At 44.5% G+C, this 22,788-nt stretch overlaps 1 protein-coding gene across 5 annotated transcripts in view; it reads right to left on the bottom strand.

Annotated features, from left to right (window-relative positions):
* SYVN1 (synoviolin 1) overlaps window positions 1-22,788 on the bottom strand; it is a 149,343-nt gene that overhangs the window by 25,038 nt on the left and 101,517 nt on the right. For all 5 annotated transcript variants that reach the window (XM_033956213.1, XM_033956212.1, XM_033956211.1 and 2 more), the window contains exons 11-13: window positions 18,796-18,962; window positions 16,164-16,325; window positions 6,021-6,122 (exon numbers count right to left, since the gene is read on the bottom strand). In XM_033956213.1, coding sequence (XP_033812104.1) covers window positions 6,021-6,122; window positions 16,164-16,325; window positions 18,796-18,962 — 431 coding nt within the window. The remainder of the gene's footprint in view (window positions 1-6,020; window positions 6,123-16,163; window positions 16,326-18,795; window positions 18,963-22,788) is intronic.

Here is a 22,788-nt window from a genome sequence, read left to right as displayed (position 1 = left end):
GTTGACACAGTATTCCAGGTGGGGGTGCATCATGGCCCGGTACAGCGGCATGATAACCTTTCCGATCTGTTAGTGATCCCCTTCTTAATCATTCCTTGCATTGTGTTCACCCTTTTAGCCGCTGCCGCACATTGCATGGACGGCTTCATTAACTTGTCTACAAATACTCCCAAGTCTCTTTCCTGGGGCTCTCTCCGAGTACAGCACTATACATCCTGTATTCGTGCATATGATTTTTGTTACCAACATGCATCACCTTACACTTATCCTTGCTGAACCTCATTTGCCATTTCGTGGCCCATTGTTCGAGTGTGTTTATATCTCGTTGTAGGTCTTCGCAATCCTTCTGTGTCCTCACTACTCTGATTAACTTTGATTCGTCTGCAAATTTAATCACCTCACTCGTCGTACCAATTTCCAGGTCATTTATAAATATGTTGAAGAGCATGGGCCCGAGTACCAAACCCTGCGGCACTCCACTTGTGATGCTTTTCCAGTCCAAGTATTGTCCATTTACTCCCATTCTCTGTTTCCTAGCCGCCAACCAGTTTTTAATCCACATGAGTATATTACCCTCGATTCCATGGTTCGCAATTTTTCAAAGTAGACATTCATGCGGGACCTTGTCGAACACCTTCTGAAAATCCAGATATACAATGTCGACCGGGTCACCCTTGTCTACCTGCCTGTTTACTCCTTCAAAGAAGTACAGTATGTTTGTCAAGCAAAATCTTCCTTTGCTGAAGCTGTGCTGGCTGGTCCTCATCAGATTGTGTCCGTCAAGGTGATCAATGATGCAGTCCTTTATCAGTGCCTCTACCATGTTTCCTGGTACAGATGTCAGACTCACTGGTCTGTAGTTTCCTGATCTCCCCTTGAACCTTTCTTAACATTTGCCACTTTGCAGTCTTCCGGAATCCTTCCTGATTTGATCGACAGATTGGCTATTATTTGAAGCAGTTCAGCTATAACCCCTTTCAGTACTGAGAAAGGGTGAGGGACACTCCCTAATAAGAACCACAAATCTTCCAAGGAGTCCCCTCCTTTCCCCCTTAGATTGAGTCAATCCTGTATTTGAGTGAAGTGCCTCACCTGTAGGTAAGGGAAAAAATATTTATGTTTTGTCCCTTTTATGTTTGGCATCCCACATCAAATGCAAAGCCTGCCTCACGTTATCTTGAATCTGATGATGTGTAATGAAACCAACCTGGTCGACATGAATAAGACTAGGCAAAACTCTAGCTAGCCGCACCGCCAACACCTTAGCCTCTATCTTGGCATCGATGCGGTATATAAACTTAAGGTTTAAATTAGATTAGATGTTATGTAAAGAAATGGGTCAGTAAACATCACATCTAGTGGGGTCCTTACCTGGTTTGGGCAGCAAGGTTATGCCAGCCTCCCCCATGGACCTAGGAAAACTTCCCCCATCACGCACCCCATTAGCCACTCTAACCAGCAGGCTACCCATTTCCTCCCCATTTATAAAATTGGCCGTTATAGCCATCCAACCGAGGCGATTTGCCTATTTTCAAGCCCTGAATAACCTGCTGAATTTCCAGCAGGGTGAAAGGTTCCTCCAATGAAGAAAGGCGATGTCAAGGACTGTAACAACTACAGAACGATTGCTTTAATTTCATACACCAGCAAAATATTGCTGAAAATACAACAATGGCTACAATCATATGCTGAGCAAGAACTATCCAAAGTTTCAGAAAAGGTCGAGGAACAAGAGACAATACTACCAATGTTGGATGGATATTGGAGAAGAGCAAAGAATTCCAAATACCTCTATACTTTTGCTTCACCGACTACAGCAAAGCTTTTGACTGTGTGGATCACAATGAACTATGTAGGACTCTAGCACAAATAGGAATACCCAACACAATTCATCTGATAAAGAGCCTCTATGAAAATCAAGAAGTTGCAGTGAGAACAGAATATGGCAACACCAATTGGTTTCCAATAAAATGTGCATCAGGCAAAGATGAATCTCATCATCACCTTACTTGTTCAACCTTTACGGTGAAGCAATTTTCAGAAAAGCAAATTTGGAAGAAGAAAGAGTTGGTTTCAAAGTTGGTGGCTGAAATATAAACAACCTGCGCTATGCAGATGATACAACACTCATCACCAGCAGCAAAGACGACATGCTGTATCTACTGAGAAAAGCCAAAGCCAAAAGTCACAACATGGGATTAGAATTGAACATAAACAAGACAAAGATCATAAACGCGGAAATTGATGAAGATTTTGAGCTTGAAGGTGATAAAGGATTTCAAACTCTTGGGCTTTTTTGTAAGCAAAGAAGCAACTAGCAGGGAAGAAATACTCTGTAAAATAGCACTGGGTCATTCTTAAATGAAGGTTCTTGACAAAGTATTCAAAGGCAAGGAAATAACACTCCAAGCAAAGATCAGACTTGTTCATGCACTCATTTTCTCAGTGGTCAATCACGGATGTGAAGCTGGACACTACGGAAACAAGACAAAAAGAAGATGGACTCATTTGAGCTCTGGTGCTGAAGAAGGATTTTATGTATGCTGTAGACAGCCAGAAGAACTAACAAATCAATTATAGAAAAGACTATGTCACTCGAAGCCCAAATGATGAAGATACGATTGTTTTATTTTGGTCACACTGTCAGAAGAGAAAGATCATTGGAGGACATTATGTTTGGGATGATCAAAGGAATTAGGTGAAGAGACCTGCATTCAGATGGTTGGATATGTTGAAAACAACCATGGGGATGACGCAGGAGGATCTTACTGGACTAGCACAAAACCGATCTCTTTTTAGATCTGTAATTCATTAAGTCTCTAGGACTCAAGCACGAGTTGATGGCACCTAACTAAACATGAAAAGAAATCTTGGCCTCCTGCATAAGCAGAGCCAAAGGATTTAGTAAAAGGATAAATGAGTAAGTGACAAAATAGATCCTTGAAGGACACCACAGGATACTGACTTAGGGCCAGATGCACAATGCTCCAACACCACGGCAGAAAATACCATGGTGAGAGCAATTTTTCTTTTACTGGCAATGCTCAACACAATAGCATACAGCCCCTTCCCCTGCCATTCATCTGTTTGGGGCTTCCCCTGCCAACTCAGCCGCTATCAGCTGAGTTGGCAGGGGAAGCCCTGACACTACTGATCAGCAGTATTGAGGGCGGCTCAGCTGATTGGTCGGCAGGGAAAGCAGGAAAAAAAAGTGATCCCTCACCAATGCTGCAAGTCCCCTCACAACCCTGTCCTTAAAAAACCCAACAAAAAACGGCAGTTGGAATGCCCACTCCCTCCTGCCACAGATCTGCTAACCCCCACTCCTGACCCCCTTCGACACCACCTCAGCATCCCCATGAAACACCAACCACCCTCCCGCTGAATCCAGGTGTCCAGTGGGCCCCCAGCTCAAGGCCCCCCCCCACCTTAAATAAAAGGCCAACAAGGAAGGATGCCCAGTCCCTTCTGCTGACAGGCCCACCTCTTCAAAATAACAGGCCTTCCCCTTCCCGGTGCATCCTGATCACTCTCACCTCTCCTTCTGCGAGGGTGACCACCAGCCTTCCATCAGGTACCCTTGGTATTGAGCTCCCAACCAAAGAGGCTAGCATCTGTCATCAAGATTTCCCAAGTGAATATGTGCAGAGGCAATCCCTGGGATAGGGACAGTGGCTCCATCAATCAGTCTAGGTTGTCCAGGGCTGCATTTCTTTAAGGCAACGTTAAGTCCAGCACATTCGACTACAGGGACCACCAGGAGAGCAGCATCACCTGTAGAGAGTGTAAATGTTGCCACCATGGAACCCAGCAACTGAAGATAATGCCATGCCATCAGAGTTGGACTGTCCTTTATTTCACCCTGTTTTTTATTGCCAGAATCTGACACCTGAGATTTGCGCGCTTCCAGAAGACTCTGTTCCGATCTGTACTGAACAGAATTCCCAGGTATTCCAAGCACTGTCGGAGCCAAGTGACTCTTTCTGAAGTTTATCATCCAGCCTAGACTCTGCAGAAACTGGACCACTTGGCCTACCACTGCTTTTCCCTCTGCCTCGGACAGTGCTCTTATTAGCCAATTGTCCAGGTAAGAATGCACCTGTATCCCTGCCTTGCAGAGGTACGCCACTATCACGACCATTATCTTGGTGAAGATGCGTAATGCTATAGCTAGTCCAAATAGAAGAGCATAGAACTGGAGATAATGGTCTAGTACATGGAACCTCAAAAACTTTCTATGAGCCGGGAAGATGGGAATATACAGAGAAGCCTCCACCAGATCTAAGGAGATAAGGAATTCCCCTGGCACCATCAATGCAATGACTGACCGGACCATTTTCATGTTGAAACAAGAGATCTTGAGGGCTGCACTGAATGACTTCAGATCCAGGATCGGTCTCCAGTTGAGTCTCTTTTGGGCACAATAAAGTATATTAAGTATCTGTCTGAGCCCCATTCGCCTTCCAGTACTGCCTCTCTATGGCTCCTAGATCTGTGCCTCTTACCATTGCCAGAACTCTGGCTGCTTTGTCAGGCTTTCTCGCAGGAGAATTTACAAAGAGATCTGGAGGGGGGGGGGGGGGGGGTTCGAAATAATTTTAGCTTGTACCCTTCCCGAATGACATCCAGCACCCAGCGGTCTGAAGAGATCTGCATCCACGAATGCAAAACCTCTGCCAGCCTACCCCCATTCAAGGATGGAGGCTACAAGCCTGGTATCATTGCTGCATTTTGGGTGCTGTAGTGAAGCAGGATCCGGATGCCTGGGGACACCTGGTGCTCCCAAACCTCTGTCTTTGGCCTCGGAATTGTCTCTGGGAAGCCAATGCTCCCAAGTACTGTTGAAAACACCTTAAGCATGAACGATTCCCTGACTGGACCTCTGAGGGGCCTGCGGCATGCTGCAGAGTTTAAAAAAGGTTTGGATAATTTCCTAAAAGAGAAGTCCACTGCTTATTCCTACGATAAGCAGCATAAAATCTGTTTTACTACTTGGGACCTGGTTGACCACTGTTGGAAACAGGATACTGGACTTGCTAAACCTTTGGTCTGACCCAGTATGGCAATTCTTATGACTTTGGCTTACGATCCACCATACTGGCCATCAGATCGTCAAGGGGAATTTGCTCAATGTCACCTTAGAGGCTGAATCTTCTGCCCACTGCTTGATCCAGAACATTCTGCGGGCGGAGATGGCATATGCCAAGACCTAACTCAAGACCCTAAAAAGGCCATACGGCACACCTATTACATAATCAATCCCTGCCAGAAGAAACTGGGAGTCACTGCTGTCATCCGGGTCTTCCGCTTGGCTGAGCTTTGAATAGCATGCTCAGGCGACAAATAACACCGCTGCTGCTGCTTTAAGTCTAGTACTGTGGCCGCAAATTGTCTCAATGACAAAAGTCCAGTCTTCGGTCCTTGGAGTTCTTCAGAGCTTAGACTTATAGCCCCAAACAGAAGTGTAAGCTGTCCAGAGGGTGCACTGACAGGTAGCCAACTTCCTGGCTTGTAGGAAAGAAACTGGATTCCTGGGGTCAGTCCTGAGATAAGAGGGAAGGGACTCAAAGCATTGTTTGTTTCAGGCTTCCCACAAGCTGTCTGGCAACCACAGGAAAATAACCTACTTCTCCAAGAATAGAGTGGGATTGTACGCGTCTGGTAGTGCTGTAGAAATAATAAACAGTAGTAGGATATGATGGGGACTGTGCCAGTCTCCACTAGTGAGATTTTATCCAGCTTGTCCATGGAGAATGCTCTGTGTATTCCTCCTACAAACTCAGATTATTGCAAAAGTGTCACCAACCAATCTCTTTATAACAGTGGTTAATAAATCCCAACAATCTAGATTAAGAGACAGACAGCAGCTGTCATAGAAATGCAGTGTGATGCAAAATCTCATACCTATCATACATAGTAATTCATTGTCACTGGTGTTCTAAGATGCTCTCATCCAAAGAATTGCTGGGATGCAGCTTAATAGCATTTCTCAACTCTAGTGGGAAGAGAGTCACACTTACCAAATGGAGGGGGAAAGGACATCGCCAGCCATGGAGGTGGGAAAGGAAATCCAGGAATGGAAGATGTTCCAGCTGCAGCATCACTGGCTCTTGAAGAGCTGGCTGCATGAGTCATGGAAAGAAACAAATTAATATTAACTGTTTTATTTATGGCAACATTTAAAGTTTTCAAGAAACAGGAGATGCTACCTCCACAAACGTGAAAGTACCTTCGTTGTTTGTTCTCGACATTTAAAGTTTTACCATTTGTGGATTTGGATGGTGGGGGAGGTAGGAATTGTTCCCTATTATTTAGTTTTAACTCATGGTGACTTAAATACCTACTGTACTGAAAGATTAGGTTCTTACCTCGATAATCTTGTTTCTGTTAATATACACAGGAGTCTGTACTTCAGCTGTTGATGCCCACTAACCGCGAATCTACAGAAGGGTGTTACTTTAAGATCTTGAACTCCTCCCCTTCTGAAGTGGAAAAACAGCTCCCTCTTCAGTTGGTACCAAAGCAATCGAACTTCAGTGAAATTGAAGAAAAGAGGAGGAACATGGGAGGGGCATGGGGAGTTTACCCAGCAACAAACTTTCTGTTCTGAAACACAGGAAATAAAACAATGATCAATAAATATTTAACAAGAAAACATGTGAACAATAAATTACTCACATGAGTTGCTAGGAGCCAACCTGCTAAGGGGGCTAGAGAACATTCCAAAGGGAAAGGGAATAGAAAGCCTATCTGCCGAATCTTAGAGACAGTAGAAGAGGTCCCAAGATGAAAACTGGCAATGTCTGAGGCAGAAATCAGGCAAATCAAAAGTCTGCACAGGATTTGCTGAATGGACTCCTATGTATATTAACAGAAAGAAGATTATTGAGGAAGAACCTAATCTTTCATTCTGTTACATATACACAGGAGTCTGTATTTTAGCCGACATACCAAAGCAGTGCCAGACGTCTAGGGAGGAACAGATCAGTCTGCCTGCAGAAGCGAGGACTCAAAAGCGACATCCTCTTGAGCCGCCACATCCACTCTGTAGAACTTTGTAAAAGTGTGAAGAGTAGCCCAAGTAGCTACTCCACAGATTCCATCAGGTGAAATAGCCTGAGACTCTGTCCAGGAAGCCACTACTCCTCTTGTCAAAAGTGTTGCTGTTTTCTGCAGGCAATGTAGGAAGATGCAAATCCATCTGACAATGGAAGCTTGCCATGTCTTGAGTGGCTGGTCAGCACAAAAAGATGATCAGAAAGTCTGGAATCATTAGTCCTCTCCAGATAGATAAGTAGGGCTCTGTGCACATCCAGCCTCTGCAAAATTTTGTCATGTTTCACTGAACCCAAAGGGTGAAAGGTGGGTAAACAAATCTTTTGATAGACCTGGAAAGCAGAAACTACCTTCGGAAAAAAGGAAGGCACTGTGTGCAGTGAAACACCTGACTCCATAAAACTGAGAAAAGGTTCCCTACATGAGAGGGCCTGCAACTCTGAGATCCTTCTTGCCAAGACTATGGCAACCAAAAACACTGTCATATGTCAGGGGCTCATACAGAGTACAGGACAGGCCCTTCAGGACCATATTGAGATCCCAAGACAGGAACGGTCTGTGCATTGGGAGCCCCCATCAAAAACCAAGTGACATCTGGTTGAGATGCCACACTAGAGTCTGCAAGCCTCTTAGAGCCCAAAAGAACAAGATACTGGCTACTTGCACTTTGAGAGGTGAAACCACCAGGACCTTTTTAATACTGGCTTGCAGGAATGCAATGATCACCAGGATGGGAACTGTCTCAGGTTTCATCTGCTCCTTGGTGCACCATAACTGGAAGGTCTTCCGGGTCTTAGCATAAGCTGCAACCATCACAGGCTTCTTTGCTCTAAGAAGAGTCATGACCATATCCTCCAAGAAACTCTTCCAAATCAGGGCTGTGCGCTCAAGAGCCATGCCGTAAGACCCAAGCTCTCTGAATTAGCCATGGGAACCGGGCCTTGACTGAGGAATCCCAGATGAACAGGCAGTTTCAGGCCCCTGCCTCTTTGCAGAAGCAGCAGATCCACATACCAGGGCTTACGGGGCCAGTCTGGAGCAACCAGAATCACCAGCCCCTGATGGTTCGCTATTTTGCGGATGATCCGACACACCATGGCCCACGGTGGGAAAACAGAACTAGGGCGTGCAGGCCTACACTTCCCTGCTCGGGTCTTCGACTGTAAAAGTGAACTACCTTTGCATTCTCAGCTGTAGCCATTAGATCCATATCTGGGTTGCCTCAATTCTTAACAATGAGGGAAAACTCCTTCTGGGACATAAACCACTCCCCCGGATCTAGGGTCTGCCTGCTGAGAAAGTTGGCCTGGACATTCTCTAACCCTGTCATGTGGGCAGCTGAGAGAGCTTGCAAGTGAAGTTCCACTCACTGGAATAACATCAGTGTCTCCAGGCGAGGGGAAGCACTTCCAATGCCTCCTTGTCTGTTCACATAAGCCACTGTGGTGGTATTGTCTGAAAAATACCTTGACTACCCTTATTTTGTCAGGCAAGACTGCAACTTCAGCAAGGCCAATCAAATGGCTCTCAGTTCCAGACAATTTATGGACCACTTACTCTCCGATGGGGTCTACCTGCACTGGAGAGGGCAACTGTAGCAGTGAGCCCCCCAGCCCTTAGGTTGGCATTGGTCATGAGTGTCAGCCAAGAGTTGATTCTGAGAGGCATACCCCTTGACAAGACCTCCCCCTGGAGTCTACCAACACAAGCTGTGCTTTGCCTCCACAGTCCAGGGTAGCTGCATCTGCAGGGAGTGGTGCTACAGAGACCACCTGGACAGACGAGAGTACTGGAGCAGGCACATATGAGCTCTCATCCAGGGAACTACTTCTATCGAGTCTAGCACTTACAGGTAATGCCAGGCTGTGAGTCTCAGAAGAGCTAAGATCACCATGATTTGCTTTCTGTATGGCTCAGAAAGAAAAACATGGCTCTTGTGCCATGTTGAAGCACACTCCCAGATATTCCAAGCACCATCTGCTGAACTACGTGCTTGACATCCTGTAGAGAGGGGGCCCTGATCAGCCAATCATCTATTTAAGGATGCATCTGGACTCCCATCCTGTGCAGATGTGCTGCTACAACTACCATCACCTTGGTAAAGGTGCGGGGAGCCATGGCCAATTTGAAAGGGAGCGCCACAAACTGGAGGTGTCACTACAGAATGTGGAATCTTAGATATTTCCTGTTATCCAGAACGATGATAATGTGAAGAAATGCCTCTGTCAAATCCAAAGAGGCAAAGAATTATCTTGAAGCCACCACCACTATAACAGAGTGGACCATCTCCATGCAAAAGCGGGAGACCCTTAGGGTCTTGTTTCCTGACCTCAAATTCAGAATCAGCCTCTAATCTTTGGTGCCTTTCCAAGGAACTAGTCTGCTATTTGGTATGACAGGCCCGTGCCATGAAGGAGGCAGCTGCTGTAGCTTTGATAACCAAAGCCAGCACTTCAGACTGTCTTTTAAGGACCGTATCCACCTTACAATCCTGGGCATCCTTTAGCATCATTCCACCCTCACTAGGAAGGGAGGTGTACTTGGTAACTTGTGTTACTGCGAAGTCCACCTTAGGTTGTGCAAACAGCTGCTGAAAATCCAAAGCCATAGGATAGAGCCTAGACATAGCTTTAGCCACCTTTAGAGTGCCTTCAGATGACTCCCATTGGTCAGTGACTAAAGTGGTGATGTCTGGATGAGCAGGAAAAAAGGTAATCTGTGTATTAGTGCCACACATAATAAATCACTAAGAGGTAGAGGGCTACACAGAGGGCGTCAGAAATGACATGGGAAACAGAAGAAGTTTGAAAAAGCGACACACTGATGGATCATCACAGTGATTCGCTGCCACTCCTACCTCCTGACTACAGGACGTTGTCAGGGATCCCAAATCATCCACAGACGTTGAAGAGCCATGTGGCAATAAAGGCATGGAAAGGGACTTTCAATCATTCCAATTCTGAGCAGGCTCTATTCCCCTTAGACTGGATCTTTTGGGATTTCTGGGGTTCCAAAGCCTTGGAGGACTGAATAGGGGCTGAGCCCAAAGCTCCTCCCTTTCTCTCGCATGTCGTAGCACATGGAACATGGCCGTACCTCAAGCAGTAAATCTGCACAAAAAACGCAGGATCTGGAGCTAGAAAGGTCTGGAACATCCATGAGAGGTGATCTCTAGGCAAAACAAGTGGTTTTGAGGCAGAAAAAAAAGAAGTTAAAAAAAAAATAAAGTTAAAAATCCAAGACGGCTGCCATCAGAAAATTTGTACCAAAAACAGGCCACTGAAACTAAATCAAAAAATAAATAGCAATTTTAGGGGTTTGGAAGAGGAGGAACCTAATCCTAACCTCAGAAACGTCTAAAAATGGAATCTACAGAACCCTCTGAATTTCCCCATAGGAAATAATGGGATTACTCACTGTGAGTTTTGGTGAGTGTCAGCCTGTAGCAGCCTGCCTGCAAGGAAAGGATTTCTGCCTCAGAGATTGTAAGGAACTTGACTGTCAATGGAAATCTTCTGGCTGCCAGTCCAACGGACCTCAACCATGGATTCCTACCCCTGAAATTCCTCACAAAGCGACAGGGGGAGAAACTACGCAGCTGGGTCCTTACTAGGAGGACCAACAGCCTTCACTCAAGCCTCTGATAAAAATCAACTGGTGAGCAGCTCCCAAGGGAACTGACCCTGAGCTCCTAAGGAACACCAAGCAGACTAGCTCCACAGGTACTCTGAAGAGATTGGCCTGGGAGCAGTTCACCCACACATGACTGCATCTTTTCCCCAGAGTAGTAGGCCCAAAGAAAGGGACCTCCAAGCACCAAAGCCACAAGGAAATTCAAAAAAGACAGAAAAATACCTGAAAATAACAAAAAAGAGCAGAGCAGATCAGAACACACCTTCCGAGATCACTTGCAAAAGGAAAAACTGAAGAGGAAGCTGTTCTCTACTACAGAAGGGGTTGGAGTTCCAGATCTTAAAGTGACTCCTTTCTGCAGATTCATGGTTAGTGGAAATCAACAGTTACAGTGTATATGTAACAGAATATATCTTCAGAGAGCATACAATCTAAGTTTGTATTGCCAGATAAAAGCAGAACTGAAGGTTTTAATGTCAGAGGCAAAAATGAGAAAGACTGATAGCATCTTGCCAATTTGAGGCAATAATGTTCAAGGGCAAGTGTCCATTTCAGGAATCCTTCTGCTATTATTAGAGGCTATTACCCTACCACCTTTCACCAAACAGAGTGGTCCTAATTTGACAGATACTACTTCAATGCGAACATACGTTCGCTGTTGGAATGAAACTGGTCAGTCATCTTGTTAAGAGGAAGATAACCTATGACTACTGATATGGGAAGGAAGAAATTTTAGGAGGTATGATGCAGCTTCAGAGGATGGCCATTTTCTTATGATACAGTTCTTCTCACTCATCTCCTCTTCCTACCATAAATAGTCTAGAATTCTCATCTCAACCAGTCTATAAATGTTCCTGCCTTCTTAGAAGAGCTCTACTCCACTCACTGGACTGTAAACCCACCTTAGCTTACTGTCTATATCTAACTCAGCCTTTCAAAACTACAACTCGTCTGTTCCTGTCCTTCAATCCCAACAGACTAGAAGCTCCTGTAATCAAGATGAAAATCAAGGTTTGCATTCTGCATATCATTCTGCCATGCTCAGGCTGTGCTGCCACTGTAAAGTCATATTACAGCACACAAACTACAAACGATGGCAGCCTCACTGGTTCACTCAATACCGCTGTAAAGATTATATTCAATGCAAAGAAATCTGACCATGTTACCCTCCACTTGCAAGAAGCTCACTGGTTGCCGGTGGAATACAGAATTAACATTCAAGACCAGACAAAACAATCAACCCGAATTTATTAATAATCTTCTTACTCCTTATAATCCTTCTAGGACTCTAAGATCAACAGCTAATAAACTTTTTTCTATACCGTCACTGAAGTATATATATACAATGAGGTTTATCTTCTCTGTTACTGCCCCTACTCTCTAGAATAGTATCCCAAATTATTTATACAAAGAATCAATTCTTAATAATTTTAAGATGAAGCTAAAGATAATTTCTTTTTCTTGATGCTTTCGAGACCTAACTGTCCTTTTAAGGGCAATTGAGATCAACACTATTGTGTCCAACACTATTGTGTCCAACATAGCAGCCCCTCCTATTGTTTTTTTCCCTAATTGTTCTCTTTTACTTTGACTATTGTAATTCCTGCCTTTTTACCTTTTGTTCCTGTTTGTCTTTGTTTTTAAAAGTATCGAGAGCTATTATTATTGTTTGGTTATGCATTGTCAGCTTAAACTTGTATTTTTAGCTAAAGTATATTCTATGATTTTAGGTTTTTATGATTTTGTACACAGCCTAGGTTGATTGGGTGGTATGAGAAATTTTAAATAAACTTGAAGCAGACTCTAGGTCATAAGAACATAAAGAATTGCCATAATGGGACAGACCAAAGGTCCATGAAACCCAGTATCCTGTTTCCAACAGTGGCCAACCCAGGTCTCAAGTATCTAGCTAGATCCCAAGTAGTAAAACAAGATTTTATGCTGCTTATCCTAGGAATAAGCAGTGGATTTCCCTAAGCAGTGGATTTCCCAAAGCTATCTCAATAATGGCCTATGGACTTCTCTTTCAGGAAATTGTCCAAACCTTTTAAACCCCGCAAAGCTAACCATTTTCACCACATTTTCCGGCAACGAATTCCAGAGTTTAATTACACGTTGTGTGAAGAAATATTTTCTCTGGTTTGTTTTAAATCTACTACTTAGTAGCTTCATTGAATATCCCCTAATCCTAGTATTTTTGGAAGGAGTGAAAAGTGATTCATATAAGAACATAAGAATTTGCCTCCGCTGGGTCAGACCAGAGGTCCATCGTGCCCAGTGGTCCACTCCCGCGGCGGCCCATAAAGTCCATGACCTGTAAAGTGATCTTTTGTCTAGAATCTGTTCTTCCCTAATCCTTTATATCCTTCAAGCCCCTTTTCTTTTTTATCTATAGCCTTTCTTTCTCCTTTATCTGTAACCTTCAATCCCCTTATCCTTCAGGAATTTATCTAGTCCCTCTTTGAAACCCCATAATGTAGTCTGACCTATTACACCCTCTGGAAGAGCATTCCAGGTATCCACCACCCTCTGTGTGAGGAAGAATTTTCTAGCATTGGTTCTAAACCTGTCCCCTTTCAATTTCTCCGGATGTCCTCTTGTTCTTGTAGTTCCCGGTACACTGAAGAACCTGTCCCTCTCCACCCTCTCTATGCCTTTCATAATCTTGTACGTCTCTATCATGTCTCCTCTGAGTCTCCGCTTCTCCAGGGAGAAGAGCCCAAGTTTCTCTAACCTCTCAGCGCATGAAAGATTTTCCATACCCTTTTATCATTTGTGTGGCTCTTCTCTGGACCCTCTCAAGTATCGCCATATCCTTCTTAAGGTACGGTGACCAATATTGGACACAGTACTCCAGATGCGGGCGCACCATTGCCCGAAACAGCAGCAGGATAACTTCCTTCGTTCTGGATGTAATACCCTTCTTGATAATACCCAAAATTCTGTTTGCTTTCTTAGAGGCCGCTGCGCATTGCACCGTCGGTTTCATTGTTGTATCCACCAATACTCCCAAGTCCTTTTCAAGGTTGCTTTCCCCCAGTACCAACCTCCCCCCCATTGTGTAGCTGAACATCTACCCTTTCCACTCCACTCATTATTTTATAGACCTCTATCATATCACCTCTGAGCCATCTGTTTTCCAAGCTGAAGAGCCCTAGCTACTTTAGCTTTTCCTCACAGGGAAGTTGTTCCATCCTTTTTATATTTGTGTCACCCTTTTCTGTACCTTTTCTAATTCTGTTATATCTTTTTTGAGATATGGTGACCAGAACTGCACATAGTATTCAAGGTGTGGCCATACCATAGAGCGATATAAGGGCATTATAACATTTTCATCTCTCTTTTCCATTCCTTTCCTGATAATTCTTAACATTCTATTTTCTTTCTTAGCAGCCACTGCACATTGAGCCAAGGGTTTCAATGTATCCTCAACAATGGCACCTAGATCCTTTTCCTGGGCAGTGACTCCTAAAACAGAGCACAGCATCACATAGCTATAGCTTGAGTTCTTCTTTCCCACATGCCAAGCAGTTCTACAAAATTTATTCTCTATTTAATCACCAACTTCCTTCTATCACATTTGTAGTACCTAGGGAGTCCCATCTGTGAGAATATGCTGCCTCTTTTCCTAGGATAAAGCACAGTTATTTACCTGTAAAAAGAGATTATGTCCTTACCGTAATAATATATTTTCCAGTAGATAGGTAAGTTATTCTAGACATGCGGATTCTCTCCCAGTGGCCGCGAGCTATCTGCAGAAGGAATCCACTCTGGATTTTTTTTCTCTGACTCTCCTCTAATTCACAGGGAGCTCTGCTGCCACCTGCAGTTAGTACACAAGCATAAAGTGCTCCATCGACTACATGTGAAGCAGAAACATAGAAACATGATGGCAGATAAAGACCAAATGGTCCATCCAGTCTGCCCATCCACAACATCCGCTATCTCCTCCTCTCCCTAAGAGATCCCACATGCTGTCCCATGTTGTCTTGCATTCAGATACTCTTCATTTCCACCACCTCCATCAGGAGACTATTCCATGCATCTACCACCCTTTCTGTAAAGAAGTATTTTCTTACATTACTCCTGAGCCTATCACCTCTTAACTTCATTTTATGCCCTCTCCTTCCAGAGTTTTCCTTCATTTGAAAAAGACTCCCCTCCTGTACATTAATGCCACGGAGAGCTTTAAACGTCTATCATATCCCCTCTCTCCTGTCTTTCCTTCAGAGTATATATATATATTAAGGTCTCTAAATCTGTCCCCCATTTTGTCCTTTGTTTAATCAAAGCAGAGGCTAAGCTTAGCGCTCCCGCCTCTCCTGGATGCAATCCTAACATGTATTCAAGTTATCAGAGCCCAAGGACTCCAGCCCAACAACTTTTGAGGCAAAAATTGCAGTGTTGGAAGTGCAAGAAACTTTTGAAAAAAAGATTGCCAATATGCAAGATGGCCACAGTTACGATTTTCATGCTAAAACACACTATTTTAACCCTTTAAATAAAGTGCAAAAATGGCAATTTTCAGATTTTAAAGGTGGCGGGACACAGGGGAACATGCAGCAACCTTTGGATTTGCAAATTTCAGACCCTCCCCCCACCGACCATCACTTCACAGACTGCAACAGCCTTACTCACAGTGACCTGTGCTGGAAATGTGCTGCAGTCTGCCTCAGCTCTGAACAGTAGCTGGATAGAAAAGAATCACTGCCTCAATCTGGAAATGCCTCCTTGACGATGATCTTCTGGCTGCCAGTCAGATATGGAGCCTGGTCAGCCCCTACCCCCGCACTTGAATGTGCACTCAGAAAGAGGGGGAAGGCAAAAAATGCAGCCAGCACTGTGTGAGACACCACTGAACCTCCTAAGGATGCCTAACAGCCTGCACTCAAACCCCTGCTCAGCAGTGGGTGAGAAAAAGTGGGACAGCCCCGTGCTCCAATTATACTTATGCAGACCGACTGACATGTACCATCAGAGATTGGCCTGTCTACCATTTCTCTCTACAGGCAGAGCTAAATGGGAAAGCTCAGCACACTGAAACACCGAGAAAACTTAACACCGACTAAAATAATAAAAGAGAGCACAGAACAGAAACACTCCTTCCGGCTCGCAATGCACAAGGGAAAAACTGCAGGTGGTAGCAGAGCTCCCTGTGAAGTAGAGAAGAGTCAGAGAAAAAATCCAGAGTGGATTCCTTTTGAAGATGGCTCACGCCCATTGGGAGAGAACCCACATATCTAGAATGACTCACCTATTGAACTGGAACAGGTGTTATCCAGGGACAGCAGGCAGATAGTCTCACAACTCTCCCTCTTCCCCTAGTTAGCTTCTTAGCTTGTTTACTGAACTGATAGCCCAGATGTGACAATATATTGGATAAAACTGCAATGGGGAGAAAAATTCAATAAGAGGAAAAAAAAAAGGAATTCATGCTAATATACAAGCAAGGTTTAAGTTGCTCTGCTTCTTACCAGAAGTGGCTTGGGTGCCTGATGTAGATGGAGTGTTATCAGCTCTAGATGGATTCTCAGAAGTACCAGGTGCTGGGACACCAGGGACAGGAGGAAAAGGACCCATGGGAGGCCAGAAAGGAAACATCCCAGGAGGGAATGGAGGAAGGAGCCCTTGTGGGACTGTGGAAGAGAGGAACAATAAGATCAGAGAAGAAAAGCACAAGACAATTACATATGAAAATAGAATACAATACTCTGTGCAAAGACAATAGCAAAAACCCCCAAAAATGTAATGTTAACACAAGACAACAGACTACTTCTTGATATGCTATTTTCGTATCTTCTGATCATACAGACAAATCATTTAACCTTCCTATTTTCATACTTACTACCCCCCCCTAAAAAAAAAAGAAATGCATACAGACCCCATGTAAAAAATGAGCTACCATGCTGCCACCCTGGAGATAAGGTATTGTTTAAAATCCATGTGGATGTTTGACGAAGAAAGACTTGCACATTTTTTATAAAGGGGTTAATCGTTTTTGTTGGGCAGCCAGGAAACCGAAATTGCAGTTGGCTCAGTTGTTGGGGAATTGGCATGGGGGGAGGGGGGTTAGGATTACTAGATGTTTGGGTCTATAATTATGCATGTTTGCTTCGCCATTTGGGGGACTGGGTGAATTTGTCTAGCAGCTACACGCCTCTTCAGATGGAACGTGAGTTTTTTGCTCCCTTTGATGTGTTTGCGTTACTTCATAGTCCCCGGAGGGCATTGCCCTTTTCTATCCGACCTAGTGTATTATTTAGCACATTGCAAGCGGCCTGGCATTGGCTTGTGCAGGCCCTGGGAGGGGATCCAATGGTCACTGATCTCTTCCCATTGCGGGGTAATTCGGCATTTCCACCGGGTAGGGACTCCAGGGAGTACTTGTCTTGGGGAGAGAGAGGAGTTTCTCGCTTAGAACATCTCTTGGGGGCTGATGGAGAGCTGTTGACCCGTGCAGATTTGCTGGCTAAGGTGGGGGAGACCTAGGGAGCACAGTTCGCGTGTCATCAAGTGCAGCATTATGTGCGATCCCTAGACAGAGCACAATTGTCCTAGCATTTGGGGGCCAGGCTGTGGGAGTTATTTGCCTGGAAGGAGGGGGTATCACTCTCGGTGTCTAGCATTCATGCTAGTTTGCAAGATTTACAACCAGCCAAGGACTACCTCATCATCCGGGGTAAATAGGAGGGGGAATTGCAGCTTAATTTGGGACACTGGGATGTAACCCGTACCTTGAGGGTGACGCCTGGGGTGACCCCCATGTGCTTGGTTGAGAAAAACGTATTATAGGGTGACCTTGCGCACCTATTATACTCATACACAGTTGTATTACCGTGGAGGTCTACCTACACCATTATGTCATAAATGTGGGATGGGGGACACACTTTGGGACATGCCTTTTGGTCCTGCCCCATTATCCAGCGCTTCTGGAGGCGTATACTCTCTTACATGTCAGGGTTAATTGGGAGAGCCTTGCGCAGTACTCTGGCCCACTTTGTCTTGGATTTGCCAAAGGCTTTTGGCCATTTGCCTAGGGGGCATCGGGCTCTCTGTAGGAAGATGAGCTTACTGGCCAGGAAATGTATTCTTCAGTACTGGACCATGTGCTTGGTTGAGAGAAACGTATTATAGGGTGACCTTGCGCACCTATTATACTCATACACAGTTGTATTACCGTGGAGGTCTACCTACACCATTGTGTCATAAATGTGGGATGGGGGACACACTTTGGGACATGCCTTTTGGTCCTGCCCCATTATCCAGCGCTTCTGGAGGCGTATAATCTCTTACATGTCAGGGTTAATTGGGAGAGCCTTGCACAGTACTCTGGCCCACTTTGTCTTGGATTTGCCAAAGGCTTTTGGCCATTTGCCTAGGGGGCATCGGGCTCTCTGTAGGAAGATGAGCTTACTGGCCAGGAAATGTATTCTTCAGTACTGGACGGTCCCTGACCCTCCGGCGTTTTGGCACTGGCAGAACCAGTGGCGCCACCTGGGAGGCGCGAGATGCCGGAGGGGCTAGGAAGCAAAAGATGCTGTTCTTGAATATTTGGGAGCCCTATCTGCAGTCCTTGCATTCAAAGGGACGCAGTGAGGTTTTAAGATGGGTGTCCTAATCTGGGCGCTCAGTTTGTAGGGCTGAAAGAGTGATGGTGGGGCGAGGAGGAGTGTACACCTTGGGGGGAGGTCTGGGGGGGATTGTGGAGGGGAGGTGGGGGGGTATTGAAAGGTTCTGGCACTTAGTCTTGGGTATGTTCGGTGGGGATAGGCATGTAGGGGGGTGGTGTGACATCTTCGGGGCTCATCAGAGTCCAGGGCCTCAGAGTGCCTTTCCGCCCCCTCTGGCCTCGCTAGTCATGCGTAGACTAGAAGGGGGGGAGAGTTTTGTTGCTGTTATTCTTCTTCTGTACATGCTTGTTATATTTTGTATATGATGCATCATTGTACTGTGCACCATCTGTGTGCCCTTGTATTATATTTGCTATTGTTTGCAACAATAAAAAATTGTTTGAACCTAAAATCCATGTGGATGTGATAAAGACCATTAGTGCAATGCAATGCTGGTCTTCAAACATTCTGAGATCCATCACCTGGTAGTACTTACAATTAGGTGGTTGGGGAAGCAGAGGGGTATGGGGTGGCTGCTGCTGTGCCTGATCCTGCTGCCGCTGCTCCTGAGGTGGTTGAGATGGGGTGGGCAGGGAGGCACGCAGGACATCCATCCTGCAGGTGGGACAAGTTTGTTGGCGCTGGAACCAAGATCGCAGACAGCTGAAAATAAAAAATAAAATAAATCCCAGAGGGACATTAAAAACTCTGCCTATAGCATGCACTAGATGAGTCCAGGAATGTGTGGGTTTTGCATCCATCTAGCAGCAACTGAGATAGTACAGAATTGTGATATGCCTTAATAAAACCATGCAGGCAAGATTTATTGTACCAAATTAAAATGCAGTAATATAAAAACCTTTTTAAATATTGTTTATATTATTTCAGTAGTGTATTTATATTTATTAGGACCCCTGACGAAGATGTACTGTCCGAAACACGGACCGTGTCAGGTCCCTTGGTTGGTAAAAAGGTTTTTATATTACTGCATTTTAATTTGGTACAATAAATCTTGCCTGCATATTGTACATTGCCTGCAGTTTCTGTTGGTTTTTCTGTTTTGGTGATTTTTTACTGCAGCTTCAGTTGGATTTTTCTGTTGTTGCTCTTAATAAAACCATGGCCACACACACAAGTATATTTTACTATACCAACTAAAATGCTCTAAGGACTTCTCAGATGTGACCATTGTTGGTAAAAGTTCATACAGACAAACTTGGTCAAATATCAATTCCTCATACGTCCAAAAAGCATAGTGAGTTCATCTTAATCGTATACATTTTGTTTATCAGAGTTAGTTTTGTAATTTTTGTGCTTTAAACTGAAATATTCAAAAATAGCAAAAAAAACAAACAAACAAAAAAAACAACTTATTTCAGCATGGAAACCAGTGGACAGAAATGCATTTTTTACTTTGAAAGTTTTCATCCTCATTTTCTCAAATCCAGCATACCAGTGGGTCAGTTTGTACATCTTCATTGGATTTGTTTGTTCGATCCAGCCACCATCCTCCTGCTCTTCTTGAATTTCTGCTTCTAATCAGCTCGACTCTGATGTCGGGAACCATGCTAAAGCTGCCTCTGGGAGTCTGCCAATACCATGTGATCAACTTGAAGGACAACATCCATTTACCACCATCTGAGCCAGCAATAGAGGAGCAGTGGCAGAGGAGCTTTCTTATTTTACTTTTTTGCCCTTTTTTGCTTTTACTTCTTTATTTATGACTTGATTTTGAACTTTATAGTTTCTTTTTTTCAGTCTTTTTGTACACCTTTTTTATCTACAGCACATTTCTCTTTCTTATCTCTTATGATCAGCTAAACTTGTTGAATAAGTGAGATTTCAGAGAGAGGAAGGCGCTTACAATGTTGTTCCAGATGCCTGCCTGGAAGGATAATGTCCTATCAAGGAATTTTTTGTATCGTCATCCCTTGGGGTGGGGAATGACAATAGAAGAGTATTGCAGGAGGGGCGGGGATGGTCCTGAAGAACGAAGTGCTTCATGAGGTAGGTGGGTGAGGTGCCAAATAGTGCCTTGTAACAGAGGCAGCCGAATTTGAAGATGATTCTGGCTTCGAGTGATAGCCAGTGTAGTTTATGGGGAGATGTGGTCGGATATGCTAATGTTTTTTCAGGCGCTTTAGCTAGATTGTGAGCTTTTTGGACAGCTAGGGAAGTTTCAAGCATCTAAAATTACTTATTGTAAGCCACACAGAATTGCAGGATATGTGGCCTAAAAATATTCAAATAAATAATTTGTTCATCCTTGGAGGATTTTAAAGCTTTGTTTGAGGATATGGAGTCCCGCTTTCTGGACTATGGTTACCCTCCAAAAATTATTCATAAGGAATATACCTGGGCAAGCATTAACCAAGAGGCTCAAAAGGTGGATGAACAACTATGGAAAGAACCAGATTGAGATCCCAGGCCAGTATGGCGTACAAAAGATCCTACAGCCATTTCCTACCCGACTACCCACACAGATCAGGTCGCTAGATTCACTAATGACCTTCCGCAGAGCAGTAAAGACCTTCCTCTTTCACCAATCGGGCCATTAAAAACTGCCTCCTCAATATACTTCTCCTAGTACTCTTCACTATGACCAGTCTGGTCTCTAGAATAAGCTCTGTTACTGTCTTCTGTAACCTATTTGTTGTCATGACTAGTCTGTTTTCACACGATTGTGAATGTCTACTTGTAATCCGTTCTGAGCTTCTGGTAAAACGGGATAGAAATCGAAATAAATTAAATAAATATCAATGGATGAACCAGAGGGCAGAGCAATTTCACTGCCTGCAAGAAACAAATCACATCCGGAGAAAAGGCCATTAAAATCCGGAGAAGAGGCCAAACGCCGACCATGCAAAAGATTGAGAAAGGAAGACAAAGTTGCAATCTGCACCCTAAGAGAGTGCCAGGCAAGACCATGCTCCAGGCCATCCTGCAGAAACTCCAAGATGTGAGGCAAAGAAGCACGAAGGGGAACCATACCACGCGTGGAACACAACTGCTCAAAAAGACACCATACATGCACATAAGCCCAAGAGGAGGACCCAAGAGGGTGGAGATCATCTTATCCAAATAACCTTTATTACTTAAGCATTCCATTTCAACAGCCAAGCCATAAGACAAAAGGGACCTGGATTAAACATTGGAACGGGACCCCTGAGTCACAAGATTGGGTGAGAGGGGCAGTGGGAGAGGATCTGCCACAAGCAAATGAGCCAGATCTGTATACCACAGGTGCCTGGACCAGTCTGGAGCCATAATAATCACGTGGCCTGCGTGCTGAGCAATCTGAAGAACTCTGCCCACCAGAGACCAAGGTGGAAATATATACTAGCAAGCCATTTGTCGGCATCCAGAGCATCCAGCCCCTCAGCTTGGAAATCCCTGCACCAACTGAAGAACCTCAGCACATTGGCATTGACACCTGTGGCCATGAGATCCATAATCAGCCGGTCCTATGACTGAACAATCAACTCAAAAGCTTTCTGTACGAGACACCACTCGCTGGGATCAAGCACATGACGACTGAGGAAGTCCGCCTGGACATTGTCCACCTCAGCTAAGTTAGAAATCCCAACGGATTGAAAGGGACAGAAGTGACGGAGACAGATGGAGGAAGAAACTGCAAGAAAGTAACAGGCCACAAACTTAAGTGTATGTACACAAACGCAAGGAGCCTAAGGAATAAAATGGGGGAATTGGAAGCTATGGCACAAAAAGATAGCCTAGATATCATTGGCATCACGGAAACATGGTAGAACGAGGACATCTGGGACACTGTGCTACCAGGATACAGAGACAGAGTAGGACAAAAAGGTGGGGGTATTGCCCTATACATAAAAGAGGGAATTGAGTCTACCAGACAGAACATGCCGGAAAGAACAATAAGGTAGAGTTTCTATGGGCCAAAATACCGGGAACAAATAGAATGGATACGAAGATCGGCATCTACTACCAACTTCCAGGGCAGTTCGAAGAAACTGATGGAGAAATGACGGACGAGATTAAACACGAATGCAAGGGAGGCAACACAGTTATCATGGGCGACTTCAATTATCCGGGGATAGATTGGAACATAGGCAACTTCAGCTGCAGTAGGAAGACCAAGTTCCTGGATGCTGTAGGCGATTGCTTCCTGGAACAACTTGTCAAGGAAAATACGAGAGGAAATGCAATTCTAGACTTAATTCTAAATGGACTACGAGGACCAGCACAAGGTATAGAAGTAGAAGGAATGATGGGAAACTGATCACAACATGATCTACTTCAACCTAGAGACAGGAACAAAAAAATGATCCAGAACAAATGCCACGGCACTAAACTTCCGAAAAGGGAACTACAAAGGGATGAGAGTCATGGTGAGGAAGATTAGGAAGATAAGCACTGTAAATACGCTACAGCAAGAATTATCCCTTTTCAAGGACACAGTCACCGAGACGCAAAATCTATATATACTGCGTATCAACAAGGGTTCCAAGAG

The sequence above is a fragment of the Geotrypetes seraphini genome, chromosome 8, assembly GCF_902459505.1.
Source record: "Geotrypetes seraphini chromosome 8, aGeoSer1.1, whole genome shotgun sequence".
NCBI lineage: Eukaryota > Metazoa > Chordata > Amphibia > Gymnophiona > Dermophiidae > Geotrypetes > Geotrypetes seraphini.
The sequence above is the reverse complement of the archived record's forward strand: the minus strand, read 5'-3'. Positions and strand labels throughout refer to the sequence as shown.